Source organism: Theobroma umbraticum, unplaced genomic scaffold, assembly GCF_002168275.2.
Source record: "Theobroma umbraticum cultivar Fairchild unplaced genomic scaffold, ASM216827v3 scaffold_50.0, whole genome shotgun sequence".
Classification (NCBI taxonomy): domain Eukaryota; kingdom Viridiplantae; phylum Streptophyta; class Magnoliopsida; order Malvales; family Malvaceae; genus Theobroma; species Theobroma umbraticum.
Window position 1 is genome coordinate 5,370,349 of NW_018397261.1, and position 17,277 is coordinate 5,387,625.

General features: G+C 34.5%; 3 protein-coding genes and 2 pseudogenes across 3 annotated transcripts; 4 read left to right on the plus strand and 1 right to left on the minus strand.

Moving 5' to 3' along the window:
* Positions 1–323: 323 nt before the first annotated feature.
* Positions 324–3,160, plus strand: LOC110417681 (endoglucanase 8-like). Its single transcript, XM_021430147.1, has 7 exons — positions 324–539; positions 926–1,333; positions 1,432–1,524; positions 1,607–1,804; positions 1,895–2,000; positions 2,372–2,535; positions 2,822–3,160. Exons 1-7 carry the CDS (start codon positions 324–326, stop codon positions 3,158–3,160), a joined length of 1,524 nt encoding a protein of 507 aa, XP_021285822.1.
* A 1,633-nt stretch (positions 3,161–4,793) lies between these two features.
* LOC110417682 (Plant invertase/pectin methylesterase inhibitor superfamily protein) lies at positions 4,794–5,804 on the minus strand. Its single transcript, XM_021430148.2, has one exon. It carries the CDS (start codon positions 5,735–5,737, stop codon positions 5,132–5,134), a length of 606 nt encoding a protein of 201 aa, XP_021285823.1. The 5' UTR covers positions 5,738–5,804; the 3' UTR covers positions 4,794–5,131.
* A 1,501-nt stretch (positions 5,805–7,305) lies between these two features.
* Positions 7,306–8,067, plus strand: LOC110418016 (21 kDa protein pseudogene; annotated as a pseudogene).
* A 2,845-nt stretch (positions 8,068–10,912) lies between these two features.
* Positions 10,913–11,542, plus strand: LOC110418017 (pectinesterase inhibitor 4-like). Its single transcript, XM_021430635.1, has one exon. The coding sequence runs from the start codon at positions 10,913–10,915 to the stop codon at positions 11,540–11,542; it is 630 nt and encodes a 209-aa protein (XP_021286310.1).
* Positions 11,543–16,147: 4,605 nt separating this feature from the next.
* Positions 16,148–17,062, plus strand: LOC110418524 (21 kDa protein pseudogene; annotated as a pseudogene).
* The last annotated feature ends 215 nt before the right edge of the window (positions 17,063–17,277 follow it).

Consider the following 17,277-nt stretch of genomic DNA (forward strand, 5'->3'; position numbering starts at 1 on the left):
AGAGCATGCACTAAGGCATTTAACCTATGTGTATTTTGAAAGTATAAAGGAAGAAAAGTAATTATTGTGGATATTAATTTCCATAATTTCCATCCTAGCCAATAAATCAGACAATTAATGCTTGAGGTATCATTGCCAAACCCCACATATGTGGTAAAGACCCTATATAAGCATGCCCTCATTTGATGTGTTGTGCAGTCAAATTTTTTCTAGCTCTTTCTAGGACTATATAATTCAGTAGAAGTTCAATTTATTGCTTGGTCAGAATATCGCAAAGAGAGTTAAAGAATTGGGTTCAGATTGATTTCAGAGAGAATAGAGCAATGGCCAGCGGCAAACGTCACAGTATGATCACTCTACTAACGTTGTTATTGTTATTAGGGATGGTGGTGCTTGACAGAGTTGCTTCACAGAACTATGGCGATGCATTGTCCAAGTGCCTTTTATTCTTCGAAGGGCAGAGGTCAGGAAAGCTTCCACCGAACCAAAGAATGAATTGGAGAAAGGACTCTGCTCTTCGTGATGGTTTTGACGTTGGTGTAAATCTCTAATTTCTACGCCATTATTTATCGTATAGTTATTGGTGGATTTTGATTTAGCATAGCATATAATGCAATCTGGTACAAGAACCTTAAAAAGGATGCACAAACCAATGTGATGCATAAAGAAAAGTATACCAATTGTGTGAAATAGGTTCAAATTAAATTTTTTGAATTTAGTAACGTGCTTTTGAAAAATTGAATTGAAAATAAATTTTATACGGACTAACCTTTCAGAATTCATAAATGTTAAATAAAAGTTTACAATAATTTTTTTTAAAGATTAAATATGTGGTGTAAAAAGTTTACAATAAAACTAATTCACATTTTTATGATATTTTTTATTTTAATATTTAACCAAATTAAAAATATGATTTGATTTTCAGATGAATCTAGTAGGTGGTTATTACGATGCCGGTGACAACGTGAAATTTAATTTTCCAATGGCATTCTCAACAACAATGCTAGCTTGGAGCGTAATCGAATTTGGCCAATTGATGGGCTCAGACCTGCAATATGCACTGGATTCCATTCGTTGGGGCACAGACTACTTGCTCAAGGCCACGAAGTTCCCTGGCAAAGTCACGGCCGCCGTTGGTGATCCAAACGCGGATCATAATTGCTGGCAAAGGCCCGAAGACATGGACACTTCAAGAACCAGTTACGTAGTTAATCAAACCCACCCTGGCTCTGAAGTATCAGCCGAGACTGCAGCTGCACTTGCGGCATCTTCCTTGGTTTTCAAGTCCGCTGACAAGAAATACTCTATAGTACTTGTCAATAGGGCAAAGCAGGTAAATCATGAGGCTGAATATTTTCTTCTTTCTTTCTTTTATTCTTTTCAAACTTTTTTGGTTAATAACCTTACTGTTTTTTTTTATGTGCGGGTTAGGTCTTTGACTTCGCGGATATGTTTCGGGGAACCTATAAGGACAGTGTTGGCCGAGGAGTGTGTCCATTCTATTGTGATTACGATGGCTATGAGGTACGAAGGCAATCGAGAAATTTAAGAAAGGTTCACTTGGGAGATTCATTGTCGCTTCTAATACCAACTATTCTCTTTACAGGACGAACTGATATGGGGAGCAGCATGGTTGTTTAAGGCGACAAACGAACGGAAGTACTGGGACTATCTTCAAAGGAACGTTCTATATCTGCCAAAGAAAGTCACAAGGCTTGTAGATGGTCAGTTACAAGCTAGTGCTAGCTTTGCTGAATTTGGATGGGATGCGAAGTACGCCGGTATAAATGTTCTTGTTTCCGGGGTAATAATCTAATTTTCCTTTCATTTTGATTTTTAAAAAACCATTCTTCTTATTCCACAGTCTAGACTTTTGTTTTGATTGTTTTTGCAGTGGGTAATGAACTCCAGCAATTCCAATCCCTATGTTCTCGAAGCGGGGAAATTTGTATGTACTCTGTTGCCAGAATCGCCTTCCAAATCTGTTACGTATTCTCCAGGTAGCCTGCCATGGACTTAGAATTTACACATCCAAATCGTGCTGGCTGTAACTAATAACTTATTAAACTTACAAAACCTATAGGCTCTTATGTTGATTTGAAAGAAAAGGACGCTGACGTTGAAGTTAGAATCCATTTTTATAAACCAGACTAACTACATATTATGATCATATTTCCTTGAAACTTTTTACTGATCCTCAAGTGCTTTTCAACAACTTGAAGTCTGGTTCTAGACTAACACTAATTTCTAATGCTGGTGTTGAGCAGCCTTTCTTTTATTTTGTCTCAATATTAATTGTCGGTTTAGAATTTAGTTTTGGCCTGACTGATACCTGGCTAATGGGTGATGACTTGCAAATGAGAAATGGTAGGTGGGCTTTTGTTCAGACCTGGTGGAAGCAACATGCAACATGCCACATCTCTGTCCTTTCTTCTGGTTGTTTACGCTCAATATCTTAAAAAACACAATGGAGCAGTTCCTTGTGGTAATGTTAATGCGGAACCATCTAGGCTCGAGCAAATTGCAAAAGGCCAGGTATGTTCACATGAATCTTAGGTTCTTTAGAATTCTACATATCTATACTTCTCATTTAAATCCAAAAAGCAGTTCCATCATTCCCATGAATGTCAATTTATTCATGTTAGTCTGACAGCCGGACTCTTCAAATTTGCTCAAAGACATCTATATATGAGTAGGCTTTATTGTAAAAATAGGTCTCAGATATGAAGTCTGAAGTCTGAACAGGATGCTGCCCCTCCAATTAAGCATTAGAAAGTTGGTTTAGTCCAATATGGTGGAAGCTTAGAATTAACTGATGCAGGTGGATTATATACTGGGAAAGAACCCACTGAGTATGTCATACATGGTGGGATTTGGCCAGAAGTTCCCTCAGAGAATACATCATCGGGCCGCTTCTCTACCATCCATTGGTAAGCATCCAGAGCACATCAAATGCAAGGATGGAACCCCTTACTTCCAAACCGAAAATCCAAATCAGAACTTGCTTACAGGAGCTATTGTTGGAGGACCTGATGAGAAGGATCAGTTTCCTGATAACCGGATGAATGCTCCACAATCAGAGCCAACTACCTACATTAATGCGCCTTTTGTTGGGGTCCTGGCCTATTTCAAAGCATTTCCAAACCCTCAAGCTGTGTAGTTTTATAGTTTGCATAAAAAGATTGAAGATAATGGAGCCAACCATCTCTTGTTAGGGTCCTGGCTAACTTGAAAGCATTCCGATCACTTTGAGCTTATTGTTTCAATAAAACTTAAGCCAGTTTATTGTTTATTAGTGGTTACTCTCTATGTTCCATAGTAAGACATATTTGTTGTACGCTCTCCAGGTAGCCTGCTCAGCCCAGGATTTACAATTAGAGCCCACCACTTACGGCCTTTTCTTGGGCTTGGATTGTGCTGGGCTCAGGGTTGATTTATATAGACCATGAAAAAGGGAAAATTGAATTTTTTTTCTCAAGAGAAACAAAACACAAGGTCGCTATCCGCAGGACCAAGTTCGGTACGATGGAGGAGGTGGCCAACAACGGCTAGGACCCAAACTAGGAAGTGGAATGAGCAGTTATCCGACAAACTGTACAGCATACAGTCAGGATAAGACCGAAACAAAGTCCTCCCGAAACACATGGAATAAAAACCACGTCCACGTGTATAGTAATAAACGTTATAGCCGTTAATAACATTAGCCACTTTTTCCCACAATGGATTTAACGAAATATAGACCGTAGGAAGCTCCCCACTTAATTGACACATGCACCACTTAAGCGCTTCTTTTTTATTCAACCGTTTTGTCTTGTCGATAAAGAATAGCCATGTGTTGACGGAAATTTATTAAGAGTTACATTCTTTCCCTCGCTTTTTTATTCTTGTTCTGCCTTTTTTTTTTTCATACATATTGTTTTTGGATTGGGTTAGTAAATGTTTATAAGTATTTAATAAAATTAATTAAAATTTTTTAATTAAAATTAAGATGAGATAATTCTTTAATTACACTTTTTCTCAAATATCATCTTAATTAGTGTCAATATTTATAAAAATGTAAATACGTAGGGTACTCGTTATTTTTTAAATACTCAAATCCTAACTTAATTATTTGATAAGGTATTTGAACTTTAGAAAAAATCGATTAAATTTTGAAATTGTCATTCAAACATGCAATTGAATATCTCAAATATTATTCATTAAATAAATGATTAAAATAAATTTAAAATCAATTTTTATGTACATTATTAATAAAAATTAAATTAATAAATTATAATTAATTCATGAAAATAAATTACAGATTAAATTCAAATTTAAAACAACTAATGAATTTTAGTAAATATTACAGTAATTATAAGAAATTTATAAATAAAAAATAATATATAATTAAAATTTAATATTAATATAATCGAATTCGAATAATGGGTACTCTAAAACCATTATCTAAATCCTACCTAAACCCATGACTTATAATAATTTTATTATTTGAATTTGATCATAGAGTATCTTAATCTTAATCTAAATCTAGTCGAGTAATGCAAGATATCCTATTATAAGGTAATCATTGACATTCTTAAAAATACACTAATTATATTTTTCAAAATTTTGAAAAAATACATTATTTTTCTTATACCCTAAAACACTAATATTGCTAATGTTCGCAATGATTATGGAAATTTGAATATTTAAGCTTAACTTGTAAAGCAAAATTTAGTAAGTTACTAGAATGCTTTTGGAAATTGGACAAAATAAGGAATGAAATACACAAACAGAGGAATCGCTTCAAATCAATATTCTAACTAAAACCTGGACAACAAGAGAGGCTTCATCAATTGTAATTAATCTTCGACGAGGATACAATATGATTCTACACAAAGCAATGTAAGTAAAACAACCTGTAAAGACGGCACAGTATAGATCTCAAAGCCTCCGACACTAGTATCTTAAAGAGGAGCCACATAAATTTTACTATGTGACAACATGATCACATATATCCGTGTAACAATAAGCCATACCCCACTTCAAAGCCACATCTAGGCTTGCATATATTACATTTAATCAGGGCACACGTAGTTTCTAAAATCAATTAATATAGTATACATGCTTACCCCCTGTTCTTGGTGAAGGCTAGCTAACCATGGAGAGAAGCATAGCTGTTGATCAAAGCCAAGGCATTGCTTGTCAAATGAGCGATTCTCAGAATCTTGGTTCTCACATCCGTCTTCACATTCCCGTTCATGTTATTCCCTTGAAAACCATCGCTGCAGGTGCTCTCGTCTGTCAGAGCAGCGCTAACCCAAGTCTGTACATCGTTTATCATCAGTCCAAAATTGGAGCCTTTGATCTGACCCATCTCGCTTATTGACTTTCTGAGCTCATCTATGGTGTCACTCAGTTCCTCCACACAGTCTTGCATGGCTTCCGCCACTCTCGGCTTCAATCCATGGCTTCTGGAAAGCGTTACCATCATGGCGGAGGTTGATTTGGCGGTTGAAAGGGTCACATTGAGGGCTGCATGGGCCAAGAGCTGAGGGCTTGTTTGGATCAAGCTAGCGTGGGTTGAGAGAGTCTCAAAACAAAGTTTTGGGTATGTCGTTGAACTACAAGAGGTTCTGATGAACTCAGTGCTGGACAGTGGGGCAATTTGCCTACCAGCTGAACTAAAATTTATGTAAGAATTAATGGCAAGAAGAATGAGAAGGAATTTAAAAGAATGACTACAGACGGTGCCTTCCATATCTCTAATGTTTTTTCTTTGCTAAAAACTAAGAAGAGCTATTGGAATATGATGAAAATGGGAAGGGAGAGGCCTCCAATTTATAGGGGAAAAAAGATACCCATGTCGGTTAGTCTTGCATTCCTGATATAATTGGTGGAGTAAATCGATAGGGGTCCATAAAGGGACATTTCCGGAACCAAATAATATGGCTTATAATCCGTGATTAGAGAGAATTGGAGGCAAAATTGCGCTCAACTACTAAACGTATCCATATTTGATTAAAGTTAAAATATGTTTCACCAGTGATCTGACATGACGCTTTGCTGTCTTCTAGCTAAACATCCAAAAAAAGGTTAATGTTTGCATGATTATGCAACTGTTGAGTCTTGACTCTTCTCAATCCTAACTGTTGAAGATATTATTTTGCAGACCTCAGGAAAAAATCTGTACAAAGGACGATGTTAGCACCACTAACTTGAATGTTTCTAGCATAATTGTGTGTGGCCCAATTTTCCTTGTCAAATGGCAAATCAAGTGGGAGCAAATGACAAAATAAAATGGTGATTTAAAGTCTGAATCAGAGTATTTGGAATCGAAGAATCAAAACAGCTTACCTTCAATGCATTTGTGTGGGGCCTTAGAAACGAACGAAAGAGGCTTAAACGCTTCAGCCGCCGGGCTCACAAGCACCCATTCGGCCATTTGGTCAGATGAGCTGCCTATCGTTATCCTTGTGCGACCCCCTGCAGGTCGGTTACATGCAGAGAGAATTAGAAAAGCTGTTGCCCATAGCTATCAAGACTATTATTATGGCAGTCTGATTGGTTGAGCTCTCTCTTTCCGTTGCAGTTTACTAGTTTTCAAGATTAGCATCACGTTGGTCAAAAGGATTTCCCAGTTTTCTTGAATTGCTGTAATATGTAAATCTTTGTCTACTCGACAATTACGGAGCAGGGTTAGATTTAGAAATCGGACGTTGATTGAAAGTTAAGTCTAGACGGTTATTCAAGAACATTTGTTGGTGTAGAAAATGCTGACTCTACCTTCCACCATTAAAGGTCATTTTCTGTATAGCTAGATTTTGAACTTTACAGATATTCCGTAAAACAAAAAAGTTCTTTCCATTTCATAAAATTTTTTAAAACTGTTCAGGTATTATTAGTTAATTTTGCATCGAATGCTTCTTATGATATGATATGAAACCATCCCATAGTATGAACTAAAACAGAGCATGAAGATAACATGCGAAAAACGTCTTCAAAGCATCACCAGCTTTCCGTAATTTCAATAGCGACTTAGCATCACGGGTTTGATAGACAATATGGCCCGCAAAAAAGGCTGAGACATTCTACTGTTTGAGTTGAAATTAAAAATAAGAAATAAACATTACGGTAAAAAGAAAACGAAAGTGATGTGTACAAATGTAGTAGCAGATATTTTTCTGGAGAAAGGCCCACGGCAAAGCTTGCCAAACATTATTTCCTTCACATTCACTATTATCATCTTAGCTTGAGTATTTAATTGTGCAAGTCATGCGTGGTGGGCTTATTAAACTAAACGAGGATATTATTGTACTTCAAAGAAGATTGAAGTCCAGCTAGATGTGGATGTCTAAGTTACAAAGTTTTTCTTTTTAATTTCCTTAATCATGGACGTCCTTCTTTCTGCATATATCCTCTCAGGAGAGTGGATGTAGTTCTGCAGCTGTGTCAACTTACAGATTATGTTATGAGATATGTATCCGGAGATATGTTATGAGACCCTCTCAGCTTATGTTAGCACCATCCAGACTAGCGCAAGGGAACTTGCCAACGCTTCTTTGTCCGTGAGCCTGAATGGTGAGTAATAAACTTCAAACCTGGTTTAAAGTTGTCCAAAGAGCCTGGTTTAAAGCCTGGAGAAGCTATTGCCATTGCGGATTGTGTGGAAACCATGTGAGGCTCTGTAGATGAGCTCCACCAATCAATGGCAGCAATGAAGGATCTACAGGGCCCTGACTTTGAGATGAAAATGAGCAATGTACAGACTTGGGTTAGTGCTGCTTTGATCAATGAGGATACTTGCATGGATGGGATGGAAGGGAAAGCAATGAATGGCAAAATCAAAGACACTATTAGGAGTAATATTGGCAGAGTCGCCCAATTAACCAGCAATGCATTGGCCTTCATCAATGAACTCTCTTATTGCGAATAGAATCTTATTAGTCTCCTTTTCTTTCCTTTCATGGAAATAGACTCCAAACTAAGGGAAAAACATGTGTACGAGTATACGTGTGTTAGATTTTATTGAACATGGAAAAAAGTGTTTATCAATATTATTTTCACTTAAATTAAATAAACATATAAATTTCATTTCATCAAAATTACTTGTCATGTAAATTAAAATTATTAATATATAATATTCATTTCCAAAAGTCTATATCAATTTGTATATATATACTTTTCAAGGAAGAAAGTTGTTTATAATGATCCATGTCATTTAATTTTCATGATTAGATATGTTTGTGCCATGCTAGTATTAATATTATCATTGAAATAGGAATTCTATGAACTTGACCTCGCTTGACGGATGCCTTTTCACATTCTTGCTCTGCGCATAAGCACATGTATAATGGACTTCAAATGTGTGTTGGAGTTCTGAAATGTATTTGCAAAGTTTAAACTTGTACTTGACTTATACAATGGAGCCTAAAGTTTCCACTTTTCAGTAGGTTAAGCAGCCTCTTTCAGTTGAGCTCATCTCTTGGGTCATGCAAAAAAGTATAGATATTTTCTTGTCGGCTGCTCTGTTTTGTTTGATTCTGTCACAGAGCCTTCCCTGCTTTCTTATTTGAATAGACAAGATCTTTATCCAAGGAAATAATCCCAAGTGTCAAGAGACCAACCTTGGATTCTTTAGAATAGATCGTAACCATTAGCAAACATGTGTATCTTTCGCCGCCAATGATTTTGGCGCGATCCTTTTGTAAGATCTCTGCTTTCAATTGCCCTGGTCACCATAAGGTGTCATGAAATGTCTATCTATTCTAGTGCTGATTGTTGTGGACTCCGGATGAAAACTTACAGGAAGAAGCAATGTGACAGGTGTGGAAAGTTTCATTATTTTTGGTTCCCTCTGTTTTGATCAATGTGTCTTGAATATTGGTGCTTTGCTGATTTGGTCCAAGAGGGCTATGAATGGCTTTACGAATGTATGAATTTTGAGATCAAGACGTCAAGGAAAGCTGGTTGAGGCTCCAAGGATGTGGATGGAGATGTGGGTTTTTTCTTTTGATTTTTGTTGTAAGTGAGGGGAGTAATTGTGAGGGAGTAGTGGAGTGTTTTGGTTCCATTACTCCTGGGTTTTAGTTTGGTTGCAGATGTACCCCGTTAAGGAATGCTTTATTCCTGGTTATTAATAGAAATTCACCTATGCTTTTCAAAAAAAAAAAAATAGTAAGGGATTTGAAATGATATATGAACTTGGAGACAAAAAAAATTACCCTTTTTTTTTTAAAAAAAATAAACATGTGGAAGAGGGAAGTGTTGTTAGTTTGTCACATTAAGAAAAATAGAAAAGATATGAAGGGTCTAATCCAACTTTTCAACCATTTTATTGTGGCCCAAAATTTTAAATAGTTTAATTTTGCATGGAATTAGGTTTGAGAAATTGATTCTCCTTGATTTTGCGACAGATAGATGATCAAAATTAATGAATTGATGGGGGAAGTGATTTGAGAATCACAAAAAGCTCAGCAGACACATCTTCATCTTTGTAATGTGAGGCCATCAGCCAATTTATTCTTAATCACATATACTTTCTGTCATCTCAAGCTTTGTTGTCCATCAACTTAAGCTACCATTGCCCTCTAATTTCTCTCTCAATCTTCCGTGTCGACATTAACCTTCGAAAGTGGCGTAAAGCAACTGATTAGCTTCATCAAATAATGAAGGAATTAATATTGCTTGGGATATGACCTCCCTCGCTTGTATGCTCCACCAAATACGCCATCGGTTCTGTACCTTTTCACGCATTCTTTAATCCAAGGACATGTGAAATCTCCGTACGATATTCAAGGAGCTTGACTTTGTTAAGGGTCTGACTCTAATCGTCCAACGTAACCACGTCCTTCAATTTTCATATGGTTCGGGCGCATGGCTTGCCTACGCCTTAGCCATGCAAAATTAATCCACGTCTAGTTTGAGGAGATGTTAATTAGTTATTAATAATGTATAAAATATAAATCTTAATGAAACCTTTTGACTAATGAGAATCTTTTAACAAATACATCATCGATTTACAAATATTTAAAATATCATGTTATTATTCAAGTAAAATATAGAGAAAAATTCATAAAGTTTTTCAAAACACTTTAAAATGACACTTATGATCCTTTTTATTTTAAAATAATGTTTTGATTCTTTTACTGTCAATAGTTAAAAAAATTATATCTAATACTATATCAATATTTTAAGACACAAATGTCCTCTTAAAATAATTTGCTTATATTTCTTTTCAAAACTTAATAAAATTCACTTAATATTTAATAACATTCAATATTTGACAAGAAAAAACTTAAAACTTAATAAAATTTAAAATGGGATTTATAAATGAACAAATTTATAAATTTTATTAAATTTTGGAAATAATATGGACAGATTTTTTTAAGAGGACATTTATGTTTTAAAATATTTATGTAGCATTAACTCTAATTCTTTTTAACAGTTGATTAATAGTATTAATAGTCAAAGAATCAAAAACATTATTTTGAAACAAACAAGGCAAAATATCCTTTAAAAATGTTTTGACAAAACTTTTTGTATTTTACCCAATGTGCCCAAGCCTCGTATTACCATGGACACATCCAAAGTGAGAACATATTCTTTTTCCCTTTTTTTTTTCTTCTTCTGCTGAATATGTGTGGAATATGTTAATGAACTGCGTGCAGGTAGCTGAATGCTGTTTGATTATTTGCATCGGACAGATCGGATTATGTTTCGAATCGAGCTCAGCTGACTTAGCGTGTAAGTGTGCTCTGCAAGATCTCTAATTTGCAAATTAATACTGGATCATTGATCATTATTTCGAATTAAAACAATAATAATTGAAAGAAAAAAAAAATCACCCATCTGAGCGTTGACTATAAAGCTTGAATTTGCGATCCTGTATAACTGCAACCTCGTTAGTACAACAAAAACAAAGAAGGAAGAAGAAATGGCAGCTGCTAAGAGTTTAAGAAGTTGTTCTTTACATTTTTCCCATATCTTCGTATTTTCGTTTGCCATTCTCTTTCTCATGTCAAGCATTCCAACCGTCCCAGCCAAAACCACCAACAGTTCTTGTATCAAAACCTACAAAAGTTACAGAAAAACAGCCTGCAAATCGGCCACATATCAGAAAGATTGCTATAAATCACTCTCCCCGTACGCATCCGCGATTAAAACCGATCCAGAGAAGCTCTACAAGGTTACATTATACATCACTATAAGAGCTGCTCGTGAAACTTCCTCCTCCATATCATCGTTGTGGAGACTCAAGGACTTAACTCCTACTGAACGAGGGATCATCCGTGATTGCGCTGAAACCGTAAGCCATGCAATCGACGAGCTCAAGCAATCCTTGACGGTGATGACCAATTTGCGAAGCAGCTCAGATCGTAGGTCTGAAATGGAAAATGTAAGGACCTGGGTTAGCGCCGCGTTAACAGACCAAAGCACATGCACGGATGAGTTTGATGGCCAGACAGTAAGCAATGCAGTGAATAAGAATATCAAGAAGACTGTGTTGAATCTGGCCAGGATGACCAGCAATTGTTTGGCTTTTGTCGATGCTGTCAATTACTAGATGAAGTATTATGCCAAAGAGTAACTTTTGCATTAAGTGTTCGAACAGAGGTTTGAAATTAATTTTCTCTACTTTGGTTACATGCATTAATATTGTGAATACGAAATAAAAAGACACAGCGTTACTTTTTCCAGGCAGTCGGCCTACCCAACATTTTCTTGCAGTTCAATTTTTTATTTTTTTTTTGAAGGACAATTAGTGATTTCGTTGCTGGTAATAGTTTACAAAAAGCTACAATTTTGTGGTATAATAGAGCAGACAGCACATACAGGACATGAAGCTCTCTGTTATGGCTTGTCCTGCGTGAGAAAAGAGAAAGCAAAGAAAAACTGATCAGGTTGCATAGGGGATCAAACAACCTACTGAACTATTAACAAGGGCCCTATCAAGACCAAAAAAATACCCCAAGGAGCAGGATAGCATCATTCCCTACAACCGGATCCACTTCTCTGTACATTTCAGCAAAAATGACAACCTAGAGCCTCCTATAAATCATTAACCCGTTCGCCCAAGTTGAAGCACCAGCATCCTACGCATTTGCAGAAACTTGCGGTTTGATTTTGCTACAAGATGAAATGTATTGCCGAATGAATCAACCGAAGAAAGAGTTTCCAAGTCTATTCATTAATGAAGGGAACAAGGCTTCATCACGTGAACCTGGTTTTCACCATTATTATTCACATACGATCACCGCCCTCTCTTTTCGTTCCCAGGTGCCAATAACATTTTTCTTCTTCAAGAACAAGAAGGATCAGTCTGTTGTCAGTACACTAAGATTCCATTTTGAATTAATAATATAATGGTTCCAGATTTCTAACTTAAATTACACATACTCCCCAATGCCCAATCTCGATAATACTGAAAAATAGTACTTAGAATCCTGGCAGACTCTGCTCCAAACGTAGCGCTGAAGTATATATGAGTTCTTTGGTCCCTCTAGGCATGACCCAAGTAACTCCCCAACATCTACACCATAAGTACCAAAAGGTCCAAACTTTGTCACACATAACAAAAAGATGATCAACCGTTTCGATGCAGCTTTTACAAAGGCTACATAAAGCATTTTCTTCGCTTGAAGTCCTCTTCGCAGAAGCTCAGCCTTTAATGCAATCCCTCCATGCATAAGTTGCCACATAAACGCCTCCACCTTGTGAGGGACTATCACCACGCACACCACCACCCCCCCACATCACACCCATTTCCACATATTAGTCTCATTACTTGGTCTTACATAGTTCATCATTTTTTTACTGTAGGCTTTGGGAGAATAAGTCCCACTAGATTGTCCTTTCAACAATAGTTCACCTTTCATTTCTTTGTTAAGATGAAATTTCACAATGACTCTCAAAAGCTCACTATGCTGCCTTATCTCCTACCCGAAAGGAGGTCTCCTAAGTTCAACCTTCCACACCCATTTCTCGCCTTCTCAAATTCCGAAATCTTTTATTTTCCCTACTTTTTTAACAGCAAGAGCAAAAAAGCGAGGGAAAGAGTCTTTGAGCTTTAATCCTTCGATCCATTCATTCTCCCAAAAACTTAATCTTTCCCCATTTCCAACAGTAAAAGCAAAGTTGGGTACCACATGGATGAAATGAGGACTAGAGGGAGATAGCGGGGAAATAATATTCTTCCACATAGGGGAAGCCCATCTGCTGTTAATATTCGGATAGAGACAATCTAGATCCAAGTCGTTTTTTTCAATGCCTAATTTTACATACTATTAATTGAACCATAACTTGTAAATGGCTGATCAAAATTGTTCAAAAAATATTTACTATTTAATGTTATTGATAAGGTGGTGATCATCAATAATATAATTCATAGTGTACAAAATTTATAGCATACATATTGATATTGTATCACATTATTATTAGATATTACTCCTATATCACATGATTATAGTTTACTCAAAGAATATGTTTATGTGCTAGACCATGTTTATTTAACTAAGGAAAGAGGGAAAAAAAAAAAAAGAGCAAAGCCATTACGTCCGTGCATTGTTCTTTTTTGGAAATGTTCCATTACGATGTCTTTCTCTTTTAATTTTTAACACTTAATACTCTTATTTTTATATATTTTTTAATTTTTTTATATTAAAATCATGAAACATCATTTTCATAAAAATATATAAATTTTAATATAAACGACATTAATATTCATTTTTTTCATCTTTATAAAAATTAATAAAAAAGCAGTGAAAATAAAATAAAAAATAAGTCAATACCACGTCAGCTTTACAAAATTTTACAGGCATGAACTCCCAGTGGTTCCAAGAAACCGAGTGTGAAGCATCTTACTGAAATTTCTTTCAATTCATATCATATTTTATGATATATTCTAAGAAACACATGCACCATATTTAGCATGTTTATGATTACTGGATGGTGATAACGACATGAGAGATTGGTGTGCACTCCGTTAAGTGTGTAGATGCAGGTATACGTTCAAACAGCCTGTCACTATTTGCATACAATTAAGAATTAATAAGATTTAAAACCCCAATTTAATATATAAAATTTTATCAGTAATGCATTCTCAATTAAAGATTGAAACTTATATTTGGATAATATAACTATATATTATAAAAATGAGCGTTTACATGTGTAGAATCATAACTAATTAACTATCTTATTTATTACAATCTCATAGTATTAATCACGTGCAAGCTGAAACTGAGAAATGAATAAAAATAATGTTGAAAAAATCAGACCAAACCGGTTGGTCATACCAATTTAATATGAAATTGGTGATTTCTCCGGCTCAATTAAGGGGTTAAATCACAGGAAAGTGAACCCATTCCTGATTAAATAAATTTAATTGAATTTTTAAATCGGTTAAACTGATTTTTTGTTAAAATTTTCATTTTTAATTTTTAAGTAACAAAATTTAAACTGTTTTTCTTTTTAAATGTCATTATAACTCTAATTATTTAGTCAAATAATTTTTTGTTATATTCAATATACAATTAATGTTAATTTTTTTATAAAAAAATTGAAATTGAATCAATCAATTGAATCGATCAGATTGAAAACACCATCGGTTCAATCTTTGATGTAATTTTTTATTATAGGACAAAATAAGTGTATTGGCTTTTAAGTCCAACGAACAAAAGTCCTTTCATACTGTAACTAATTGTAAGTTGGCCAATGGTGGATATCTTGCGTAACACAATTAAAAAATTAAAAAAATAGGTTTTTTCAAAAATACTTTCCATACTGATTGAAAATAACTTTTTTTATAATTTTAATTATTTTTAATTAAAAAAAATTAATTTTAGATAAAATTACCTTTAATGAAACTGACTTATATGTTTAAATCCATGTCTCAAATTGACTCATATTCTTTGAGCTTTCTTCGCTACACCATTCATTTTTAAAATATTCCTTATCAAGAAAAAAGACCTTTAAACTTTTTAAAGTGATTTTTGAAACGCAAAGAACAACCTTTGAATGTTTTGAGCATTTTTAAATATTTTTGAGTGATTTGTAATATATAAAAAAAATCTTTAAGCATTTTGAGCATTCTTTGTCAAGTAGGCATATTCGTTGATTATATTATTAAATGGAATATGGTATATTATTTGAAGTTGTTAATTTTATTAAATGAAATTCAGTAATTTTGGTAGTTTTTAAGCATTACGTAACCAGTTTTTAGGTATTATATAACTAGTTTTTAGGTATTACATGATTAATTTTTAGATATTACATGACTAATTTTTAAATATTACGTGACTGATTAAATAATATTACATAACTGGTTACAGGCATTGTGTAACTAGTTTTTAAATATTGTGTGACTTAGGCATTGCCTAAAAATTAGTTACGCAATACCTTAAAACCAATTATGCAATATTTAAAAACCAAAGACATAATGATTAAATCACGCAATATTTAAAAATCAGTCTTACAATACCTAAAAACCAATGACATAATACTTAAAAACTAGTAATGTAATACCTAATAACTAATTGATTTGTTTACTCGAAGCCAGATTTAAGTTGCTAAGATCATATAGTGTTCTAATTCACAGATATATTTAATTAATTTCAATCCCTCAACTTTGAAATTCTATGAATAAACTAATAAACACAAGAATCTAAAACACATACTTTGATATCATTTATGCTCTTTGAGATGGCGAGAAAGAGTTAAGATGACGAGATAGACAGTATTTGACAAAAGTGAGAAATTAAAAATTTAATTTTGAAATTTTTGTCTGAATGGCGAGATAAAAAAAACGAAAATCATTTTAGTTTCTCTGAAATTATTTAAAAGATATTATTATCAAATCATGTAAAAAATTAACTAAAAATAATTAAAACTATAATAAAGAATATTTTTAAATTAGACTTATAAAAAGGATAATTTCTCACAGCTTCCTCAAAGATGAAAATAATCTACCCAAATTGCTTGCCTGATATGTTGCCAGCTTAGCATCTAGAAAATCTCTTGATGAATTAATTTAATCACGAATCGTCTTCTGCCACCTCATTTAACATGTCGTATCAAACTCCATTGATTTTCCCCAAAAATTAAAACATTACTCACCTGACAGTTTTTGCCTATAAATTGTGATCCTATTATCTTGTCCACACGCCCAGCAAAATACAACATAGGAGGAAATGGAAGCTAAAAGTTTGACAATGTCAAGCTCTTCTTTGCATTTGCTCCAAGTCTTATTATTATCTTTTTCCATTCCTCTTCTCATGTCAAACATGCAGACAATCTCAGGCGCTGTGACTACTAAAGCCAATTCTACCAGAACTTACAAAAATTTCATCAAAACAGCCTGCAACACAACCAGGTACCCCAAAGAGTGCAACAAAGCTCTCTCCCCTTTTGCATCCACCATTAAAACCGATCCCCAGAAGCTTTGCGACACAGTCTTGTCCTTAACGCTAAATGCCACACGCAATACGTCTTCATCAATAGAATCACTGTCAAAAATGAAGGGGTTAAGTCCTTCCGAAACCGAAATCATCCGTGATTGTTCTGAAACTGTAGGTGATGCCATCGACGAGCTCACGGACTCCTTGAAGCAATGGCCAGGGCGCAAGGCTCGGAACGTAGGACGGAAATGGGTAACGTAAGGACTTGGGTTAGCGCCGCCCTGACGAATGAGTACACATGCACGGATGAATTTGAAGGCCAGAAAGTAAGCAAAGCTGTGAACAACACAATCAAGAAGAGCGTGGTGTATCTGCCAAAATGACTAGCAATTGTTTGGCTCTTTTCAATTTACTGGATTACTGAAGTGTTATCATTAATTATCATCTTTGTTTTATTGTTTAATGCAGATGTGTATATATATATATATATATATATATATATATATATATATTTCTTGAAAGGCTTAATACAGATGTATATGGTGTAAGTTAATTCTATTAGAAGGGTGCAATATGTATCTGAAATTATGTTTATCTCTAATCCACTAGATACAATAATGATGTAAAATTGTATTTCTTATTGCATATGCTCTTATACTTGTTATATATATTTGATTTTAGAATTTTAAGATTAATATTTAGTAAATTTCAATAATATTCAATCTGTTTTGTCCGACTTAAAATGTAAAACTGCTCCTATGTGCCAATAATTAAAATAATTGCAAGTTAATTACATAATTAATCCCAATCTCAACAAAATAAGAAAATAATCTTGCACCATGTGGCACGTGCTCCCCTCCTCTAGTAGATACGCTGTGCAGAAAACTCAAGAATATTAAAATGTTGG